A 21,771-nucleotide genomic window follows, 5' to 3' on the forward strand; every position below is an offset into this window, starting at 1 on the left:
CATATGAGTTGCTGGCCCTGTTCTTGTCTGTTTGTGCTACTGCAGCAACAAAAGGAGTCAGAAAACTGCAAAGGAATCTCTTTGGCAGCCCTGTGCCCCTGCTCTGCTCCTCATGCTGACAGCACAGCTGAGCACCTATGGGAGTGTGGTCATCAAAAGCTCTGAGCTACTAGTGTAGCCCTGGCAGGGCTAAGTGGCATGGCTCTGCAGAGAAGCCCTGTGGCTGCTATGGTACCAGGTGCTGGAGTCATGGACAAGCTGCACTTGTGCCCCTGTGCCACCCTGATTATAATTGTGGCCATCTGGAATGGCTAAAACTGAGGCAAAAACTGGGCAACTTTGTTGACGTGGGACTTTTAAGTTGTGTGGAAAATGATGGACAAGTTGGAGAAGAAGCTCACTAGTCAACCACATTGGGAATCCCTCTTTATGAACACAAGTGATATCTTTTGTGGCACTGCTTTGGATAGCTGTGTTGTGCAAATTCCTGGCTCTTTAGAGATCCAGTGGACTATCAGACAAAAAAGAAACCCACCACACTGTATGTCATTCTGGGTACATACTTGCTGTGAATGAACACAAAGACCTATTCATCACTCCTAGTGCTCACATAACTGACAGATTAAATCATTCTCTGGCTGTGATGATGACAGTGGTCCAATAGCTAATGCTGTCTAACAGTCTCCATTAGAAGGCTTTCTTTTTGGTTGTTTATAATTTTGTCAGACTTCAGCTGCTTGAGCTGGATTTTCCCATGCCATATGTTACCAGAAACTGAAGTTTTGTGTGGAAGGGCCTAGATGAATAGTCATGGCATTGCCAAGCCCATGCATCACTGAAAAGTCACTTGAACACAAGTTTTCAGGGAATAGCTGTACATTTCTCATTTCTTGAGGGAGCAGGAAAATCATCTGGAGTTATATGCTCCCCAGTGGTCTGTGCTCAGGCTGAAGTTAGAGTTGCTGCTAAACAGCAAGAGGTTCCATATCCAAGGCTGTCAAGTTGCTAGATATTCTTGACACTTGTAACCTTTTGCAAACTGACCAATGTCTTTTGAGGTTGTACTTTGTCCACTGACATATTTAGTTCCATATTGTAGTCCATGTTGTCAACAGAAGTTGTTTTAAGCAGGCTGAGATTATGCTACCAGGGAGCACAGTTCAGGAAGATGGCATCTAAATGGCTTAAGTTTTAGCACATGGTATTATGGCTTTATAGCTTTCTTCTGCTCACCCTTTTCCTTCTTCATAGCTGTCCAGTTGTCATATTTCTGACCAGCAATCCCTGTCATATAGGATCAGGACCAGATTTTCAGATCTCCATGCTGGTCTGAGCACCAGGCTGATGTTGCTAGATCCTGGAGGTCAGTTAGCTTTTAGCATGGCTTTTATTTGGTCCACTAAATCAACGTTGGTATTTTTTCCTCTGCATTTCCAAACAGTACTGCAGAGGTCAACAGGAAGAGCTTTCGGGCTGAAAAGTACAACAGCATTGTCCCCGGGTGAGGTGGTTGTGTTGGGAGGACATTTGGTGACAAGAAATAAGTGGCATGGGTGTGGGTCAGGAGTGAGGTGGGGTTTAACAGATCTAATGTAACTTTGAGGATGATATGTATCTCTGTGAGTAGTATCTGCAGATGACAGCTCAATTCCACATTGTGTGAAAACATGCTCTCTGATCTGCAGCCTATATAACCCTTTCTCATTCCCTACAGATATTTTTATTAAGTGAGCTTTACAAGGACCTAGAAAGAACCTCTACCTGTCACAAGAATCTGAGAAGGCTTAAGTAAGGTCCCTAGAGCAGTTTTTCCTTAACATTATCCAACCTGGAAAATTTCCGGATTTCAGTAAAAAGTGTGTATGCTATGTTTTCCCAAGCTGGGTATCAATGTGAATTGTAGGAGCTATTGGCTAGGAAGTATCTAGAAGCAGACTTTACAACCACACAGAATGCTTTCATTTAACTACCTGTGCTACTGGACCCTCACATGATTTAGAGCTCTGACAAACCTGAATTCCCATTAAACTAGATAGCTTGGATCCAATTAGTGGCATTATCTCAGGAAGACAGTGTTCTGGATGGCCTGCCAACAATAGCTGGCCATTGACTGCTCTGCTTTGCAGGGGGGTTTGCAGGTGTGCTGTGTTCTGTTACGGCAGTGCCATGGTGTTACCAGTACCTTGGATGGCTCATTTAATGCTAGTTCAATATGTCAGTGCCATGCTGCAGTTTTAATAAGGTCAGTGGTAGAGGCACATCTGCAGTCGGAAATTTTCATCATTCTGCACCACCGACATGGTGTAATACCTACACTGTGCAGATCCTTAAGCCAAGACTTTAGGAAATTAATCTGGATCCTATAAACATTTTAATGGGAGGAAGCAAAAATACTTGCATGACCTGACAGATCTTTTTGGCTTATAGGTAGGACTTCATATGGAGGAAGTGGTCTTTTCCCTTGGTGACAATAAAAGTACTTTATATTTTTGCTGCAATGGAAAGATCATGCATTATATAGATCCCATTGAACAGTATTCAGTAAAATGCAGATGTCCTTAAGTTTTCATTATAAACTTTATTTTATTCCTGTTCCTCACATTGCCAAAATCAGCCCTATTCACCTACAGCTTCACAGGCATAATCTTATTCTGGGACCAATTTTTTGGAAGAGTTGAAGGAAATTGGTCAAGGCGTTTAAGAGAGATGATGGCTAAAAAAAATGAGATCATCTGCTTGGAGAGTTTCCTAAAGACTTTTTGGTTTGTCATATCCTCAAAATTCATTTGCCTAGAGATTGAAAAAATATTTCAGATCTGTTGGTCTTGGCTAGAAATGGTGCCTTTGAATAGTTTTAGGCTGTCTGGTGACAGAATTATTTGGTTATTGAAAGTGGTTCCTGCCTCAGTGTGTGTACATATATGTGTTATGTGCTCTTTGGAGATCTTAACTCAACTAGTCAGTGCCAATGTGCTCATAAATTTATGGTGTCATATGTCAGGTTTCTAAACAACTCTGCATGCATTCTAAACAGACATGTTTCTTCTCTGAGACTCATCCTATCTGCAGATACTGCTGTCTAAAATCCTCACTTACGTGTTTCCTGACTCGCACTGCAATCCATGCTGAAGCTGACAGCATGGCTTTACAGTCCCTTCTGCACAGTCCCTGGAGACCTCTCCCAAAGGTTACAGCATTCAAAGCTCATTCTACTCATCTCAGTGTTTTTTCGTGTCAAAAAATTCACACCTGCCCTGATTTGTGCCAATATGTCACTCTCTGATGGCTGTGAGCAACACATGATGAGACTTTAGTCAATATTATTTTTCAGCATATGTGTTCTGTGGTTTATTTCTGGTTTTATGACAAAGTAAGTTCTGAGGCACAGTGTTCTATTTTTAAAGAGGACTTATTTCAAAATATGTGCTTAGAACTTTCTCATAATTGCATCATTTTAAAGATGGTTCTTGAAGTGTGACCAAATCCAGAAGCAAACATTCATTAGACAATTTTCAGCATCTCTCACTCTAAAAAGAACATGAAATCTGGAAACAGTATAGTTGTGCTATGCCACTGCACTAATGTGCTCTCCTTGGATCACTCACCCACTGCATCACCCCCTTAGTTTGTACTGAAGGTTATAGCAGAGCAACGTGAACAGTCAGGTCTGCCCAGCACGTACCATTGACAATGGGACATGGGACATGTTCCGTGAGACCTTGGCTTTAGTTAATAATGTTCCCAGACTTTAACATTTAAGCCTTGATCTTTCTGATCTCCTGACTTGGTTTTGTTGTCGCTGCAGTAAAGCCCCTAACCTACAAATTGCTGGAACCGTGTGTGTAATTAGAAGTATGATACCATTCTTTCTCTGTCTATTATTCCATCAGCATCTGTTATTGACCACTGTTTGGAGCAAGCTCTTGGACTAGATGGACCTTGGTTTTTACTCAGTATTAATGTTCTTACACTATATTCTCAGTTAAATAGTTGACTACTTGCTGAAAACAGGGCTAGGATTTTTCTTTGTCATTTTAAAGATTTAACAGTCGATTTAGTGCTGTTTTTTTGGTGTGTTTTTTGGGGGGTTTGTTGTGTTTGTGGTTTTTTTAAAAGAAGATTTGGTATTTCTGTGCTCTGGATCTAGGACCTGAATCACAAGTGAAGCATTATGTTGAAGTCAGGGATAGGCTTTTCTCTCCCATTCTGGTTCAAAGTGTTCACTTCTGGCTCTTGGCAACCCCATTTTGAATGTGCTCAGTAGAAACTATGAGGGGTTTTGCACTTAGGTGCTGTTGACAGTGATCACACCCTGACAGGACTGAGCACGATGCTGCTGGTTGCAGACTGTTCTGCCATGCAGCACAGGAATTGACTGCAGCAGGACTCTCCCAGTGGCCATTGTCTCCTGGGAATGAAGAACTGCCTGATGGGAAGGCAGAAATGACGAACAAGTTTTCAGGGGCTTTCAAGAGGGAAAATGGGCTACGATGGTAAGAAGGTGAGATGTAAAACTGACATCTAGATGAATTAGGGGGGAGCTGGAATATGGCTGGCTTCATAATAGTCTACAGATATGATAAAGAAAAGAGAAAGGCCTCACAACAGGGAGAGAGGAGGATGGACTGTGTGATTCTGGAGAAGACTTCTCTGAAACCTGGAGCTGAGCACAGGATTCCTGAGTTATTGACAGTTATTGACTCACTGAGAGACAGGCTTTCACTAGAGGGAATCATTAACTCCACCCTTCTATCCCGAGACCAAATTGCAATCATGTCATCCCAAGCTATCATTGATATTGAATTTTTGTCCAATGACTAATCTAAATCTCCCAAGCTGTTTGGTTTATGCTTCTTCATGTTTTATTCTTCCTGATCTTTCCACCAAGGACATATTAGTTCCTTTGCAACAGCTTTTTAGTGGAAGATTAAAATAACCTTCCTTCTTCTTGGTTGTTACTTCTTCAGAAAAAGCCCTCACATTTCTCACAGTCGTCCCTCATGTTTTCTGGACCTCTGTCAATTTTTGCCCATCTTCTTTGCCAATTCTTTCATCTCTTTCTTGAAGTACAGTGCACTAAACAGGTCACAGTCTTCCAGGTGAATCTTTGACTGTGGGGATCGACCCACATGGACTCTTTCAGTAGTCTTTAAGACCCTTTAGACATCCCAATGGCTTTGCCATTCATGCTTGTTCCACCATAGTACCCTATCTTTTCTCTTGTGAAGTGGTACTTTAACAGTTTTGCAAGTACAGATGATTATTTCTGTGTAAGCATTTTGTACTACTGTATTCCATCCATTTTGATGACTTCTCTAAATATATCAAGATCATCTTAAATTCTAATTTTTTTATCATCTGTAACATCTGCAGTCCTTCCTTGCTCCATCTGCAAGACTCCTACTTCATATTCCATCTTCTATGCCTTCATTGAAAACATTAAATGAAACTTGATCTGAGACCAAGGCCCACAGAATTCCTTGCAAAACACACATATTTTGATAGGTTTTGATGGAATTACCCTGTGTATACAATTATCCAACTAGACTTGACCTCCTGCCCCTTCCCACAGCAGTTTCATTTAGATCACAGTTCACTAGCCTGTTCATAAGGATATTATAGGAAGTACTGCTAAAGGCCTTGCAAAAATTAAATAAAAAAAATAAATTCAAGATATGTGACATCTGCAGCTAGTACTTTAATGTCCTTTTAAGACTCTTAGAGTGAAGTTGCTGAGGCTCAGACTCAGGAAGACATCTAACATAACTGGTTACTCTCTAAGCAAGTTTTACATATTTTAGGCTGAAATTTTACCATCTAAATAATTGCACTGTCTGGTTGCTGTTGACCTTTTTAGTAAAGATTGATGAAAAAGGGAGAAAAAAAGTGCATTAAACTCTACCACTTCCTTAACATTCTCTGCTGATAGCACACCCTCATCATTGAGTACTGGTCCAAACTTCCCTTTGTTTTTCTCTTAACACCTTACCTGTTAAATTTCTTTTATTTTTGGTAAGTTTTGCTAGTGGCATCTAGTGCATTTTGTCTTTACTAACTCAAAAAACTCCCCCACACACACCCTGCCATGAATGGAGTATTGTGCTGGGTTCTTAACCAGCTGTCCTAGTTTCTGCTTTACAGATATCTCTCTCTCTTCTGCTTGAGGTCAATTAAAAGGTTGTGAATTAGCTGACTTCTGCAGAATTTCCTTACATTCCCCTAAAATGCCATAGGTTGCACTTGGTTTCTTATTAACATCTCTTGAATGAACTGACAACTCTTCATAATCTGTTTTTCCCTTAGATTTGTCTCTTATGAGATCTTCCCTACCAATTCTCTGAGTTTATTGACATCTGCCTTCTTGAAATCTAGTGCTGTCAGTCACTCAGATCAAGTGGCAGAAGATGACACTATGCTTGCTGCAGTGCTGATTCCTTGTAAAATGTCATATCTGGCAGCAGACTGCCCTCTACCTACATGCAAAACTGCTGTTCAGCAGAGGGAGGTTGTGACAATTACAGTGTGTACTGGCACTTAAGATTTAGGCTGCTGTTCAGAATTTATCACAGAAAAAATCTAACGTCAGATAAACTTTCTGTAAGGCATCAATAACTGCCCTTAAAATGAATCTCCATTAATGTGGATAGAGGAACTGCACTAATGAAGTGTTTAGAACACAAATTCCTTGTGATAATAAATAATCCAGACTAAGGTATGCAATGATCCTTGCCCTTCTTTGTTTACTAAAAACTTCAAATGCTATGCAGCTATTTCATGGTGCAATGGACAGACAGTGAGACTGTAATGGGGGAGAGGAAGTAACAAGCAATAAACATCACCCTAAGCAAAAATGGCTGATCAGACCATACTGGACCTGTGCCTTGTAAGAACAGTGACAGAAGCTCTTACTGACGTCTAATACAAAAGCAGTAAGACTTCAGGTCCTCCCGAAACCCTCCAAAACTCTTTAATGTTGGTTGAGACCACCGTAGATACCTCATGGCCCCTCTCATAGGTCAACTAGAAATGGTCAAGAAGTCAGGCCAAGTTTGGTACTTATATTGGAAAGCTTCCTATTACACAATTATTTTAATGACAATATTACTATGGGGGTTTCTTTACTATCACTTCAAGTCGATTTGGATTCCCTTAACAATGAAAATTAATTACCAGTAACGAGTCCTAGCTGTAGTCAATTTTATGACAGATATAAACTAATAAAAATGTGGGCATCATACTATCAATATGGTGTTGGAAGACAGAGGAGCAAGCCTTTCCTGTAATCAGAATACTGGTGATGGTTTAGAGAAATCCAGTGGTTGTTGAACCACTCTATTACATGCCACAGGGATCTGATGTGTGGTGTCCATACGCTATCTAGTGGCTCTGTCGATTATGACATTATCCCTGAATTACTCTTCTTCTGCTTGTGAATTGTAGTATTAAAAACTGTGTTAGATGAAATCAGGGTTCGTAAGTCTGTAACCATTCCCTAATGAATCTAAGACATTTTGAGGTCATAAGTGAATAATGAAAAAAACCAAAAAGGTAGTAAAGCCTGGGTGAATATGCAGACAAAACTCTTGATGGGGAGTTCTAGGCAGTCATTCCTGTCACTAACAGCATTCTGACGGGCACTGGTCAAGCAGTAAAGATCTTTCTCTGTCGTATACAGACTATGTTCTAGATTGACTACTAAAAAAACCCACTCAGTTTAGGAGTGCTTCAAATGCTTAAGTATATTTTCTTTAGTTGCTAATTATACAGTATTTTGTAAGCTAAAAGCAGATAATCTAAATACTTTAAACTGTGCACATAGTATACAGTAGTGCAAGGCCAGATGTGTTCTCCTCTAATGGGGAAAGCTAATCTCCATCCCTTGACATCACAGACTGGGAAGATGTGAAGACCATGCACAACAGCAGTCTTCTGTTTCTGCTGGGGTGTGACTGACCTTCAGTAAAAAATACACCCCTTCTGCTTTGTTATTTTTCTGTAAAATCAAGGTAGTACTGCTATATGGAAGCTATAACAGCTTTATAGTTAATGGGTACTTCTGTCGTAAAGGCTGTATTTTCTATTATTTATATATATATAGGAAATAGTGTATTTATATATGACCTGTATTAGCACATTTAGGGGTTTCACATGAGTTACAATTAGCACAAAACTTAGTTATATTTTAGAAAAAAAGTCTGATTCATCATCACCCTCAGCAATTTTGTGCTTTTCTACTTAATAACTGAGAAAGCTCCCTAGTCAACTGTTAAACCATTTAAGTGCACTTAATTACATATGTGTACTTGTTTTAGGAGGCTGAGTAAAGACATGATGATGCAGGTTTCATGCTGGGTAACATTTCTTGAACTGTTCTTTTTAGAAAAGCAGAAATTTTTTTTTGATCTTTTTTCACACATCGTGAAATCAAAGGTACTAATTTTGTTCTCATGTTTCAGTAAACTGTTTTTCTATTCATACATCATTCTGAACCCTTAAAACCAAGTTTCAAATAGTTGGCAGAAAATGTTCACATTACCTGCGTTTATCACAATAATTTCAAATATAAAGCTTTTATGGTGCATGTCTTTTTCCACATACAACAGCAGTTGATAAATATGTATATAAATACAACATATGAGTATATAAATGTGCCTTACAGGCTTCATAAGAAAAGCACGATTTTTAAGAGCCGTGCATAAAAGTCAGTTCCTTGATCATCCCAAAGTAACCCAAAATTCAGAGCCTTATGCATTGTGCTAATTTTGACTGGGATAGAGTTCATTTTCTTCACAGGAGCTAGTATGGGTCTGTGGCTTGGATTTGTGCTGAAGACAGTGTTGATAACACAGGGATTTTTCATTACTGCTGAGCAAAGTTTGTGCAGAGTCAAGGTCTTTTCTGCCTTCCACCCCACTAGGGAGGAGGGTGCGGGTTCACAGAAAGCTGGGACAGCACACAACCAGGACAGCTGACTCCAACTGACCAAAGGAATATTCTGTATATGCTCAGCATATAAAGCTGAGGGGGAACAAGGAAGAGGGGGGGAGTGATGGCATTTGTCTTCCCAAGTAACCATGATGGAGCCCTGCTCTCCAGACATCCACTGCCCATGGAAAGTTGTGAAGGACTTATTCCTTATTTTGATTTGCCTGCATGCATGGATTTTGCTTTATCTATGAAACTGTCTTTATCTCAACCCATGAGTTTTCTCACTTTTTCCCTTCTGATTCTCTCTCCCCTCCCCTCCCCCCCACCCTTCCCCCGACCAGGGAAGAGTGAGCAAGGGGCTCTGCATTCCCTAGATGCCAGCTGGGGTTAAACTGCAGTAACATAAAGGAATTGGCAGGTCTACAGGCAACCTGCTTTAAGTGCTCAGAGCTGAAGAGCTTAACCTCTTCTGCCCTCCTACTCACTAGCATGTACTACACTTTTTTCTGATTGAACATTCAGTCCAGATTAATCACCCTCAGAAGAGATATTTAAAAAAACCCAGCTGTAACAGAAGGAATTTTCTGTTAAGGTGACTGTTAGTAACAGAGATGGGCTTAGAAACACATCAGCAAATTAGGGTACACAAGGCTAGAAGTCCTAGTGAGAAATGTACCTATCGCCAGCGTGCACAACCCCAACTCAGTTTTACTGCTTGTACAACCAGCACAACCTTGGCCACAAAGATTTCAAAACAAATAACTACTACAAGAAAAAAAAAATCTGACACACAGGATTCATTGCATAAACATTTAAACAGAGGAAATAATTTCTTTTACAAACATGTTTCTCTTGTATAAGAATAATTTTGTATAGAAAATAGCTCTTTATACATTTTACAGAAATAGGCTAACATTTAGATTCTTTATTAATGAATAATGATTGAATGCAATTTAAGATTTCAGTTATGTTTCAGAGTCACCAAACATCAATAACACAGCAATACATCACTGCTCTAATATCCCTAAACTGCTTGACTTACCAAATAGAGTCAAGACAGTAAAAATGTTCCTAGAGCCATGATAATTTGCAAACACTCAAGTATCTTGAAACTGTTAAGTTATGAAATACCTGCTGAAAGTAATACCATAATTTAAATGCCAAGGAATATGGACTTAAACCTTAACAAGGCAGCGTTACTTGCATACTTAGATTATTCTGCTGGCTAATACTGTAAAACCCAAATTGAACAAAAGCTTTAGTATTCAACTGGTTTACTGTTAATGTGACCTTCAAAACACCCCTGAAGGATGGGATAAAACATATAAATATAATAAAAATACTTTCATTTTCTTAAGAAAACATGGAAGGTTGATGAAAAAAAAAATCAGTAAATTAAGATACAAAAAGTAAATCTGTGGAGGACGAGACTTTGAAAAACACGTGTATATATATTTATATGTAAGGGTATGCTAGGAAGTACATATATTTAAAAATACATAATTTCTTCAAAGACTGTGTTTAAATTCATATGGTATCATTTGGAACTCAAACGTAACACAGACTCAAATGCTTTTCCCCTACAATTGCTGTTTCAAGCACCTGTACTCATCTGCAAATTTCCTTGTAAATTAGAAGGAAGGTAAGGACATTTATCCTTGGACTACAACTATATGCAGTACTCATTTCTTGCTTTCTGGATATTTTATAATTTTAAATTGAAGATGATGTAAGCAAATAAGTACTATATAACCCAATGACTGAAAACTTGAAATTTAGATGCTAATGATTCTATTTAGTATTCATATAGAGCTACTTAGGAGTTTGCCAGCTGTACCCTATGTGAGTACTGTTGACACTTCCATGCTTCATGATTGAAATGTGTAGCTATGTTTAGTCAAACATGGCTCTCACTCCAAGTTAACCAGTCTCTTAACAAATACAACTTTTAAATAAATTCAGCTGGAAGTGGTACACCTCTCCTTCTCACAGCACAGAGGTTGATATGAGACAGTAAAGAATCACATTATACTGGTTCACATTTCTATGTGGTTAGAAGGAGAAACACCCTGCAAAACCTTATTCCAGTGATTTTGCAAATTCTGCATAGTCGATGTATCCGTCATTGTTCTTATCATCATCTCTTAAGACATCATCTATTAGATTAATCAGCTCTTCTTCTTTCATTGCTTGGGTATGCTCACCACCTTCCTACAAAAACAAAACCACATGGAACAGTTTAGCAGTCTTTCCCACCTACTGGCACATATAACAGATTACTGACAATTAATTTTTTGTTAAGCCATTCATGTTTGGTGCCTAATTTGGCACTAAGTTTTATATAAACATTTATATCAATATAAGCAACTTTTATCAGGTGGAAGCTATGAAGTCCAAGTTTTCTGGACTTCAGAAAAAACACTCTCTTTTCGGTTAATATTCTTAGTCAAAAGTTCCAAAAGCTGAATAGCACAGTGTATAATGATGGATAATCATCTAACAGATGTATTCTTATTTGGATCTTCATGTAGTATAGACACTATAGTTTCTGTAAAATACAGAAACACCTTACAGTAACGGAGTAGTGAAAAAAATCTACCACTGTAGCTTAAAGCCAATAAAATTCTTAAAACACCCCTTACAAATAAATGAGAAGATGGTGCCTTTGCACAAGAAACAGCAAGTCATCATTCTATTCTTGGCTCGGTATTTTTTTGCCACAGGTATATGCAGGAAGTTATGCTATCCTGAATTGTAACTTCCAGATCAACATGAGATAATGTGTTCATATTGTCTTCCTAAGGGCTGTATCTTCCTACTTTGTCTTTAAATGTTCGTGGCTGTAACGAGAATTTGTTTAGAAAGAGGCAGACCATAACTGGTTCTTCTAATACTAACGTTATCCAAGAGATCTCCTACAGCCTGTGTATCCACAGCAGTGACAGTCTGACACTGAAAACAGCATCGTATCACATGCTATTTCTATAAACCCTCATGTCCCATTTTGGATAATTTCCCTTTCTCCCCATCCCTGCATACCAAAACAAGCCCTCTGTAAAATCATTTTCACTTTACAGCCCTTCCTCATTCTAAAGTTTAAACTACAATGGAAACTTCTTGAAAACTGCAGTGTGACATGAAAAGCTGTGATAAAGCTGGTACATTTATAAATGCAACTAGAACTATCAGGGGGAAAGAAAAATATCTCATTTTCAGGCAAAACTGCACTGAAGATGTGTTGCAATTGTTCCGTTCTATTGTAAGTTGCTTTCAGAGTCAGAAGTGTTTCCAAACACACATGCCCTTACAAAATTACACCTACCTCCTTGTGGACATGTGATATAGCAGTAGCAAGCTCTAACCCATCTAACAAATTATTGCCATCATAATCATGCATTTTGAAGTAATGGAGCTGCAACTCTTGTGGAGACATCTCAGTTTCTGGTTTCTCAATGACACCTTCCAAGTGTTCCATGATGTGCCTAAGAAAAACAAAAAAAAACCCAAAGACAAACAAAATCTACAACATTTCTGTCAGTTAATATGTCATGCTCTGTTTACATCAAATTTAGTCTTTGATCGAATACTATTCTTCTAAAAGCACCCTGGATAACTAAAAGCTACAGTTTGATATTAAGATGAAGGGGACACAGAGGTTGTTTGTTACAGGTGCTGTAGTGGCCTTAACACCTTAGATAGCTATTTCTGTTTCTTCTGGCCTACTTAGCAGGCTATCAAAACAATGGAAGTAGCGCCCAAAATCTCCTTTGGCTGTCTTCCAAAGCACAGGAGCTGGAGAAAGACCTTTCCCAGTCAACCATGAAGTGTTCTAGGGAGTTTTATTTACTGCTAGAACTGTTCTGCATGTATGAAGAAGAAAATGAGAAAAAACCCTCTAACTCTGTTAAGAATATGATTTTGTCCAAAGTATGCTGATCTGGGTAAGCAGGACCTCTGTAAGAAGTTCTTTATAGTATGAGTAGGGCTAAAGGTTCCAAAGAGACCTTTCTAGGTCTCATATCTCTACAAATTTATCAAGCAAGCACGTCTCATATCTGGCTTTAGCTAGTCATACAACATTCTGAGGAAACAGGGTGCCCTAGGCTTAAGTCCAACATAACAAGACTTCAAAGATAAGAAAATCATTAAGAAGTAAAGTTTACGTTTTTAGAACATGGAACACATACTCTTTATCTTGTACCAAATTCTTATCGAGGCGAATATTTGCATGTTGACTCTCTCCTACGTGTTCCTCAGCAAGGGCAGAGATGAAGAATGCAGCCAGAAAGCAGAAGAGCAAATGTGATCTAAACAACCTTTGGGCCATTGTGATCTCCTACAAAAAGGAAAACATCCCCCATAAAAAAAAAAAAAACAGATGAAAAATGTGATCTACTTTCAGCAGATTTACCAAGTACTTAGAATCAAGCCCACTGAGTTTTAGAATAGAAGAACTCGCTTATTTCAAGCCCTTGGGAAGCAGAAAAACAGAGAGCTCCAATTAAGGATTTCTGTGAGGGTCCCTATTTCACAGAATCATGCAGCATTATGCAGTAATTTTCAGATGACTTTTTTTTTTCCCACATAGCAGATGTGCACTCCTCAGGTGCGGATGTGTTTTCATGTACCCTCTAGACAACCAACCACGCCAGGCTCAGGCAGACCTGCCCCATAACCATGGGAGCAAAGGTCGCTTACCTTTGCTCGAAGCGGCCGCATCTAATTAGTATCTCTATTAAGACTGCATGCCCTAAGGAACGTACAGCTTGGAAAACGTCATGCAGCCATGTATGTGCTCCCTTCGCGGGGAAGTGACAGGATACAGCGCTCCAGAGGGGCCAGGGGAGCCCAGGAGCGGGCTAGGGGGTTCGGCCCCTCTGTGCTCCAGCCCCAGCTGAAGCGACCCCCGGTTTCCCCGGCACAGCGCTGGCCGCCAGCAGCCTCCTACCCCCGGCTCCCGACCCGGCTGGACCCCCCGGGAGAGTCCCCCCCGCAGCGGGACGGGGCCGGGCCCACCGCACACCGCCCAGGCCCCAGCACACCGCCCTCCAGTACCGGCTGCCGGGGCGGGCAGAGAGGCCCCGCCGCCGCCAAGCTACGCACCGCCGGGCGGGTCTGGGCCGTGGCGCGGGCTCCGGGACAGGCGCAGGCGGGACACCATTCCCGGGACACCATCCCCGGATTACCCTTGACCCGGCGCGCGCCCCGCCCCTGCTCCCCTCCCATTGGCTGCGTCGTCCCGCCCCGCGGGCCGACGTCACCGCTCGCGGAGCTCCACGTGGAGCCCTCGCGGCGGCGCAGGTGCGGCGGGGCTCCGCCCACCGCGGGTGCGCGGGGCAGGATCTGGGGGTCCCGGAGGGCGACGAGCAGGCGGCGTGTCCTTGGGGACAAGAAAGCCAGTGGGATCCAGGGGTGAGTCAGGAAGAGCATTGCCAGCCGGTTAAGTGAGCTGATCCTGCCCCTCTACTCAGCCCTAGTAAGATCAAATCTGGAGTTCTGTGTTCAGTTCTGCGCTCCTCAGTGCACAGAGACATGGAGCTCCTGGAGCAGGTCCAGCAGAGGGCAACCAAGAGGATTAAGAGACTGGAGCATCTCTTATGAGGAAAAGCTGATGGAGATGGGCCTGTTCAGCCTCGAGAAGAAACGACTGAGAGGGGACACCATCGATGTCTAAACTATCTAAGGGGAGGGAGGATTGAGCCAGGCCCTTCTTGGTGGTGCTGAGCAATAGGACAAGAGCCAATGGGCAGAAACTGATGCACAGGAAGTTTCAGCTGAATATGAAGAAAAACTTATTTTCTGTGTGGGTGGCTGAGCTCTGGAACTGGTTGTCCACAGAGGCTGTGGAGTCTCCCTCACTGGAGATGTTCAAGAACTATCTGAATGCAATCCTGTGCCATCTGCTCTAGGATGACGCTGCTCTAGCAGGGAGGCTGGAAGAGATGTTCCACTGTGGTACCTTCCACTCTCACCCACTCTGGGATTCTGTGCGAGTGCTGCAGGGCCTCAGCCGCTCTGGCCCCATATGTAGAGAACACCATTCCAAAGGGCACACCGCAGGGATCCCACCACCTAGGCACAGCCGAGAGGGAGTGGGACAGTGGGGCAGTGTGTCCTTCTCCAAGGGCTGTCCTCGGCCACTCCTGCTCCAGGCACTTCCCCCCCAACCCCTCAACAGCCCCGTCCAGAAAAGACTGCCGGCTCCTCACCCTGCTGCTCCTTTGGGAAACTCCTGCGCCCTGTCGCCAGTGCCCTCTGTGGTTTATAAACTGTGTGTGCTCTGCGCTTCCCCTCGCACCGAACGCCCCAGGTCTCGTTGTTCCCATACTTGACGCCTACACAGCCGCCGCTTTGGCCTCCCGAGGTCACAGTCCCCGAGCAAACCCCGGGCCCGGGCAACCAGGCGGGCTTTCGGCTCATTCCCGCACCAGCCGGGAGCTCTGTGCCGAAGTTGCGGGAGGGGGCGGTGGCCGTGGGGCGCAGCCGGCAGGGAGCCCCGGGGTTTAGGTGACTCCCGCGGGCCGCAGTGGGGGAGCGGCACTCCCGGCCCTTCTCGCGCGTTGCAGGGCGCGCGGGGCCGCCTCCGCAACGCCCGGACAGCGCCCGCCCGGCTGGACGTGGCTTCGCGCACCGGGCGTCAGGCGAGAGGTGTCAGGGAGTGGCGACCGTGTTAGAGGCGCCATCCCTGGCCGCAGCCATCGGACGGGGCACCGTCTCACCCGCTCCCGCCCCCCGGCACCTGGCGGATCCGCGGCCCCGCCGGCGCCTCCCGGGTGCTGCCGCCGGGGACACCCCGCGGGCCGGGGCGGGGCGGGTCCGTGCCGGCGCTAAGATGGCGGCCAAGGGCTCGCACTCGCACGTGAAGCTGGAGGCGGAGATCGAGCGGTGCCGAGCGGAGGGGCTTTGGGGGCGGCTCCGGCTCCTCGCACAGCAGCTGCTGCCGCCGCCGGCGCGGCCCCCGCGCAAGGCGAAGGGGGCGAGGGACGCGCAGGACGCGGGTAAGCGGCGGTGGGGGACGAGCGGGGCGGCCGCCGGTACCGACCCGCCCGGGCGCGGGGCGGCGGCGGGGCCGGCTGGTCGCTCTGTGCCGCCGCCCGGGCTCGGCAGCGCCGGCCCGGCGGGTTGACGTGGGCGGGAGCTGCGGCTGCCCCGCAGCTCCCGGGGTTGCGGGAGCGGGCTGGGGAGCGCTGAGGTGCGGGGGGTCGCCCGGTGTCCCATGTCAGCGCCCCGGCTCCGCTGCGGGAGAGAAGGAACGATGCCCGGGAGAGGCGGTGGGAGCCCAGGAAGCGGCGCTCGGGGAGATCACACCGCGCTTCCTCTTCGTGTCAGCGCTGCCGAGCCCTTCGGGCAGCGAGGAGCGGCTGTCGAGCGCTCGGGATGCCGCCCCCGCCGCGGTCAGCACCGGCCGCAGGTGGCGGCTGCCCCGCTCCGAGCCGGCCCTTGATGCAACCAGCCCGGCCGGGCCACCCACCAAAACCTGCCCCGTTTGGAAATGTCCGTCTGCAGCTTCTCCATACGTGTCGTGCTCGTTCCCTCTTGCCCCCTGCCCAACCCTGTTCTGGATGCCCTTGTGTTACCTCCCTCCATTTCTGAAGGGCCCTGCTTTATTTAAAAGGCTTGGGCTCGTCCAAGTACCCTTTCACATGTAAAACAGGTTTCATAAATAGCAAATGTATTCTTTTTTTTTTTTCCTGTTACAACACACTACTTTGCTTCTTTTTTAAAATGAAATCGCTTGCAATAAGTGAAGCAGCCTAACTTGGAAATGTAAAAATCTATGTTTGTGGTCAGCAGGTAAGTTGCAAAGAGGACCTGGTCCTACCCGTGACACTGGTACAAAGGGTTCTGCCACTGAAGTCACAGGAGCTACATCTATGAATAAAGCCCTTCTGTAGAGGAGTGTTCCTGGTATGTGGCCCTAGAGTTAATTGAAGTTTGCCAGGGGTTCCTGAAACTTCACGGTGGGAAGCATGGTGGGGAAGATGTTGGTAGCTTAATACATGTTTATTTGTGAGGCTTTCCAAGTGGGTACATGATGCAGGTGCTGAGAACCACAGGGCCAACCTTTGAACTTCAGTCGCGTTTCAGCAGCGCTTCCCAGGTGCAGAGATCTCACTGCAGTTTGGGGGCATTAATAGTTGAAGAGTTCATAGTAGTTTCTTGCCTTGTAATTAAGAGGCATAACAACAGTATGATTGCTGTAAAAACACGATTTGTTAATTTGCTGCTATGTCATCATAACTTACTGGTTATGAAAGAGTAATGCTTTGTTATTGCTGCAGAACTTTTCTTTCAGCAAGGGACTGGGTACAGTTTTGTGCTTCTAGAAACCATTGTCTGCCTGGATTAGATTATTTTAATAGTAGTGTTTGCATTGTGAGATTGTGTGTATTTATTTCTTAATTGTACGTGGTCTTACCTATGTCCTTAAGTTTGTTTTAAGATATTAAAGACTACCTGAAAGGTCTTTAGTATGTAGAAATTATTGCATGCAAGTTTAGGGGGGAATATACTTGAACATTTATGCTTCCCATTTTACGTACCTGTACATTGTTTATGCGAGGTAGTTGCAGACCTGCAAATGAGCAGGAAGAGCTATCGTTATAATTTGATATGCAGCTAAACAGTTAGGCCACAACAACAAAAAAACCTAAACCACCACCACTCCCACACACAGAGTGTGTGTAGTGTATAGGTGGAAAGTGGGGATAAATTGTCCCATGGCCTGAAAATATGGAAATAGGTACACTGTCGTGTTTCCCATATTCTAGAATTCCAGACTTTGAAACGTGGAGTATATATGAAATGTAGGGTTTGGCTCTTTGATATACAAAGATTTTGTTACCCTGCTAGACCCGGTCGCCCACTGATTGAGGTACGACTTTTATGAATAAGGTAACTGCAGAACTGGGCCCGTCATGCAAGAAATCAAAGTACTCTGACAGATGAAACTTTTTTTCTTTTCAGCACATGATTGCCACTTTGCATGATGCTTCACGCTGTATCCAGTGCTGCTGCTTATGTTTGAGTTTCTCTTCTGTAGAACTGTGAACAGGAATGGATTTTAATGTAGAAAGAATGTGGCACGTTATTTGTGGCAGAGGATCAAGCCTTGTGTGTCTTTAGTATCTAAATTGTCTTTTTTTCTGTGAACTTTCAGGTAAATTTGTTACTGTTTTGCAGTGAAATTCACAGCTTCCGTATCGTCCAAAGCATTCATTTCATGCTTGTACATTTGTAGATCTAAAGCATGCACTGATGTGTTTGCGAAGATTGATCTTATACTTTTGAAAGTGAGTTTTGTGCTGAAAATTCTGAACTGTTGCAATTAGTGGCAATGCAGGAATGAATGGTGCTGCCAAAATTAAAGGATTCTTTAGGGAAAAGTCTTCAAGTTATAAGGAAGTGAAGTTTCATTTTTTCTTAGGCAACGTACTGTTTCCAATAGAAAGAAGTTAATGGAACTATTTTTTTGGCTGTCATTTCTTCCTTATTCTCTCATTTGAGTTGCCCTTTATGTGTCTCAAAGGTGCGTTGTTTTTTTTTGTAATTCTGTTTATTATCTACAGAACTAAGCAATGTTTCTTGTTGTTTGGTGTGTGCTTTCAGAGGACCACGGGAGTATGCTGCTAGCAGAGGTTCTGCTGGAAGAATGTTTGAAGGAAAACTTTGCCAAACTGAAGGACTCCATTCCACTGACAGAGAAGAATGAACCAAAACTGAGTGAAGCTAAACAGTATCTGACCAGTATCTTAAGCAGAGGAAAACTAAGAGTAAGTGGACTCTGTCATTGTAATTCCTGCCAACTGGATGTTTCTTTCATATGATTATTAGTCTGATACAGGGTGTGATTGTTGCCTGTTCATGTCCCTGTATGTACAGTGCTGTATTGTAGGCATTACTGAGGGACTGCTAATTCCCCTTGGCAGTATCTTCTGCTGTGAGACTTGCTTTTTCATATGCAAACAAATAGTACATATCCTGTTCTGTTTTTTTTTTTTTTCATTAGAAAGAACCAGGATAAATACTTAGGGTTTCTCTGGGATGTGGGGTGTGGCCACATAACATGACCTACTGCTACTCCTGATCTGAGGGAGCTGTGTATACCTATTCAGCTCCAGATCAGAGAAGAATGTGCTGCAAGTTGCTGTCAGGAATTCAGGGTTGTGTCGTGAGTCCAGGATTGCAGCCTTGCACTACTTTCAGTCTCTGCCAGAGAAGTTATGGTTTTGTTTTATTTTGTGGTCTGGGTTCATGGTTGATGGCTGCTTGTCAACTCAATTGCAGAGCTTCAGGAGTGTTTTAATACTGTGCCTCAATGTCTGCTGCTGTTTCGGTGTCCTTGGACACACAGTTTCATAACCGGGTTTAGAAGTAAATGAATTACAGGTCTGTTCTAGACTTGTATTACTTTTGGTTCAAAATTGACAGGCTAGTTAGCCTGGAAATGTATATTATACTTTTAACATGTTAATTTCCAAGGAGAAAGTGTGCAGTCACTTTTCTGGAGGAGTTCCTTTTTCGTATCTTCTAGAAAGTCAACCTATTCAGAAGTAAAATGGAGCTAGTAAGGAAGGGGAGTCTGTCCAACCCTCTTTCTAGTTTAGCTCCATTGACAACCAGAACTACTGAATTCTTCCAGGTCTTCATGTTTAGTTTGGCTGCATGAATTGCCATTACTGTTTCTTTGTTAACTGTGACTTAGCCGCTCATGCAACACTGACCCTGTGTTGATTACATGTATTAAAAAAGGGGTAGGAAGGCTTAAGAACCTTTTCATGCTTTCCAGAGGGTCTGAACAGATGTATTTTACTGAGGTTTTGTTAGATGTGTTTTCAGTCCTTCAAGGAAACAAATCTTAGAAATAGTAGATGTGCCTTCTGTTTTTTCTACTGCTGCATGAAAATTCTTTGACAGCTTAAGAAAACTGGAGAGCTTTCTCACTGTCTAATTAAATATACAGAGGAGAGGGGAACACTTGCCTAAAAAGTCATGCTTTCTGCTTAGTTTAAAAGCAGAAGGCTTTCTTTGTGTGTGTGCAGGTAGTTCTGAAAATGCCAGCCTTTTATGTGATGTCCATCAATTCACCAACCACAGATCAGGTCAGCTGAAACCAAAGACGTGGCTTGGAACTGTGTGTTTGTAAATGAAGCTCCAAAGTGGTTGCCTGACCTTTGTTGCCTGCTGCTATCATGAGCACAGCCCTAAGATCTCTAGACACTTAAATCCTTCCTACTCTGGCGTGTGGAGCTAGCAGTTGTGAGAGGAAAGCATTCTGAATGTGCTAATGTGTTCTGGGGTACCTCGTTTTTGCTGTCTGCTATTTTATCACGTAAACATTCTTTCTCTCCCTGCTCTGTTTCAGCCTAAGTATATGACTGAAGCTATGCTGATCCTAGGAAAGCTTCATTATGTGGAGGGATGCTACAGAGATGCCATCAGCATGTATGCGAGAGCAGGCATTGATGACCTCTCAACCAAAGATGAACCTCTGTACGTGCTGCGTTTGATAACTGAAGCCTTTGTTATTAAAGGTAAAGGACCATGTATGTGTACTTGGAACACGCTGGTTTTAGGGTGAAGTTGAAGATATTTCTCCAAGTGATTTGATTGGAGCAGAGTTAGGGCAAAGATGTATGCTATGGAAAATCCTACTGGATATGGTCTGTGTAGTTTAAACTTAAAGGCATTATGGAATTTTAGTCCATGGTTTTTAAACTTGGCTGGCTTGTAAAGGAAAGCTTGAAATTGGAAATTTTGTGATAACTCTTGGCTGTAAGTCAGCAACATGCTTTAGCTGTGTGTCCATTTTGGGAAAATCTAAATCAAGCATTTGACAGAATTGGGGCCTGGACTTTATCTTACAAACAGTTCATTTACTTGTAAATTTCAGTGATTTATGTGAATTAAGCAAGGACAATGCCTCCAAGTTTTAAACTTTGGACTAACAGAATATGTGCTTTCAAAGTAGGTAGTATATTTTTGCAATGCATGTCACACAGTATTAGACCTTATGTACAAACAGGAGTCTCTCCGTCCCCTTGTAACTCTACAGACATTGCACTATTTGAGAGATTCTAAATAAAACTACCTCTATGGGTAGTGAAATTGCATTTCCTTTTTGAGTTGGGGAGAGGAGGACCCTAGTCAGATTTTGACTTGGGGGGAGAAAAAGATCAGTAATCTTCTCCTTCATTTGCTTTCAGTTCCTTTGTAAATGTTGCTCAAGTACTGCTACCTATCTACTGCTTTCTACTCTTTTCAGCATGTCCACCAGCTAATTAGGTGAATGAGAACTCTGATGATCAGATACCTTCAACTGGTATGTAAAATAGTGAAACCAAATCAACCCAAAATACTGTTTGATTGGGCTGCTAGTATTACTGATAATAATTTGAGTGTTTCGTGATCTCAGTGTCATTCTGCTTTTTTGAAACCCTGCTTGTGCTGCTTTGCTTGCTTTGATTTTTGTTTTCTGTGGTCCTGATTGAATCCGCTTCATTAATGTGCTTTTGTGGAGCAGGACTAATTTACCTGTAACTCATGCTCGCACTTGCATGGCTCAGAGGAGCGAGTAACTGCCAGTGCATTCTTAGCAGTTTATTTGAGAGCAGCTGCTGGTGCACTCCAGGACATGCACTGTCCTCACTGGGAACTGGAGAAGACCCTTGGCGAGGTGTGAGTGTAATCATAAGGAGTGTGTGGAAAGTGATGGAATAACACCGCTCATATAATACCTCTTGGATTGTAATGACTGCCTAACTTGCATATGAAGATGTGGAGGTGTTTGCATCAAGAGCATCAGGCTGCACTTTTTTTGTTTTTTCCCCATGTTGTTTAGCA

General features: G+C 43.2%; 2 protein-coding genes across 7 annotated transcripts in view; one reads left to right on the forward strand and one right to left on the reverse strand.

The window, feature by feature from the left end:
* Positions 1–9,724: 9,724 nt before the first annotated feature.
* MCFD2 (multiple coagulation factor deficiency 2, ER cargo receptor complex subunit) lies at positions 9,725–14,128 on the reverse strand. Of its 2 annotated transcripts, none has more exons than XM_027748914.2 (4): positions 14,032–14,128; positions 13,116–13,264; positions 12,251–12,410; positions 9,725–11,139 (listed from the first exon to the last, which is right to left on the reverse strand). In XM_027748914.2, the coding sequence occupies exons 1-4, from the start codon at positions 14,101–14,103 to the stop codon at positions 11,008–11,010; spliced, it is 513 nt and encodes a 170-aa protein (XP_027604715.1). In that variant the 5' UTR covers positions 14,104–14,128; the 3' UTR covers positions 9,725–11,007. The 2 variants fall into 2 exon arrangements, with proteins under 2 accessions (XP_027604715.1, XP_027604714.1); XM_027748913.2 differs by having other exon boundaries at positions 13,984–14,117.
* A 104-nt stretch (positions 14,129–14,232) lies between these two features.
* TTC7A (tetratricopeptide repeat domain 7A) overlaps positions 14,233–21,771 on the forward strand; it is a 175,907-nt gene continuing 168,368 nt past the window's right edge. Inside the window, exons 1-3 of one of the 5 annotated variants that reach the window (XM_039379115.1) lie at positions 14,233–14,340; positions 18,538–18,701; positions 20,294–20,462. In XM_039379115.1, the coding sequence (XP_039235049.1) occupies positions 18,552–18,701; positions 20,294–20,462 (319 nt within the window). In that variant the 5' untranslated portion in view covers positions 14,233–14,340; positions 18,538–18,551. Of the gene's footprint in view, positions 14,341–14,504; positions 15,927–16,628; positions 18,089–18,537; positions 18,702–20,293; positions 20,463–21,193; positions 21,251–21,771 lie in introns of those variants that run through there. The other 4 variants (XM_027748906.2, XM_039379114.1, XM_027748908.2 and 1 more) reach the window with 4 other exon arrangements.

This window comes from Pipra filicauda, unplaced genomic scaffold (assembly GCF_003945595.2).
Source record: "Pipra filicauda isolate LSUMZ 115617 unplaced genomic scaffold, ASM394559v2 scaffold156_size1729456_pilon, whole genome shotgun sequence".
NCBI classification, from domain to species: Eukaryota; Metazoa; Chordata; class Aves; order Passeriformes; family Pipridae; genus Pipra; species Pipra filicauda.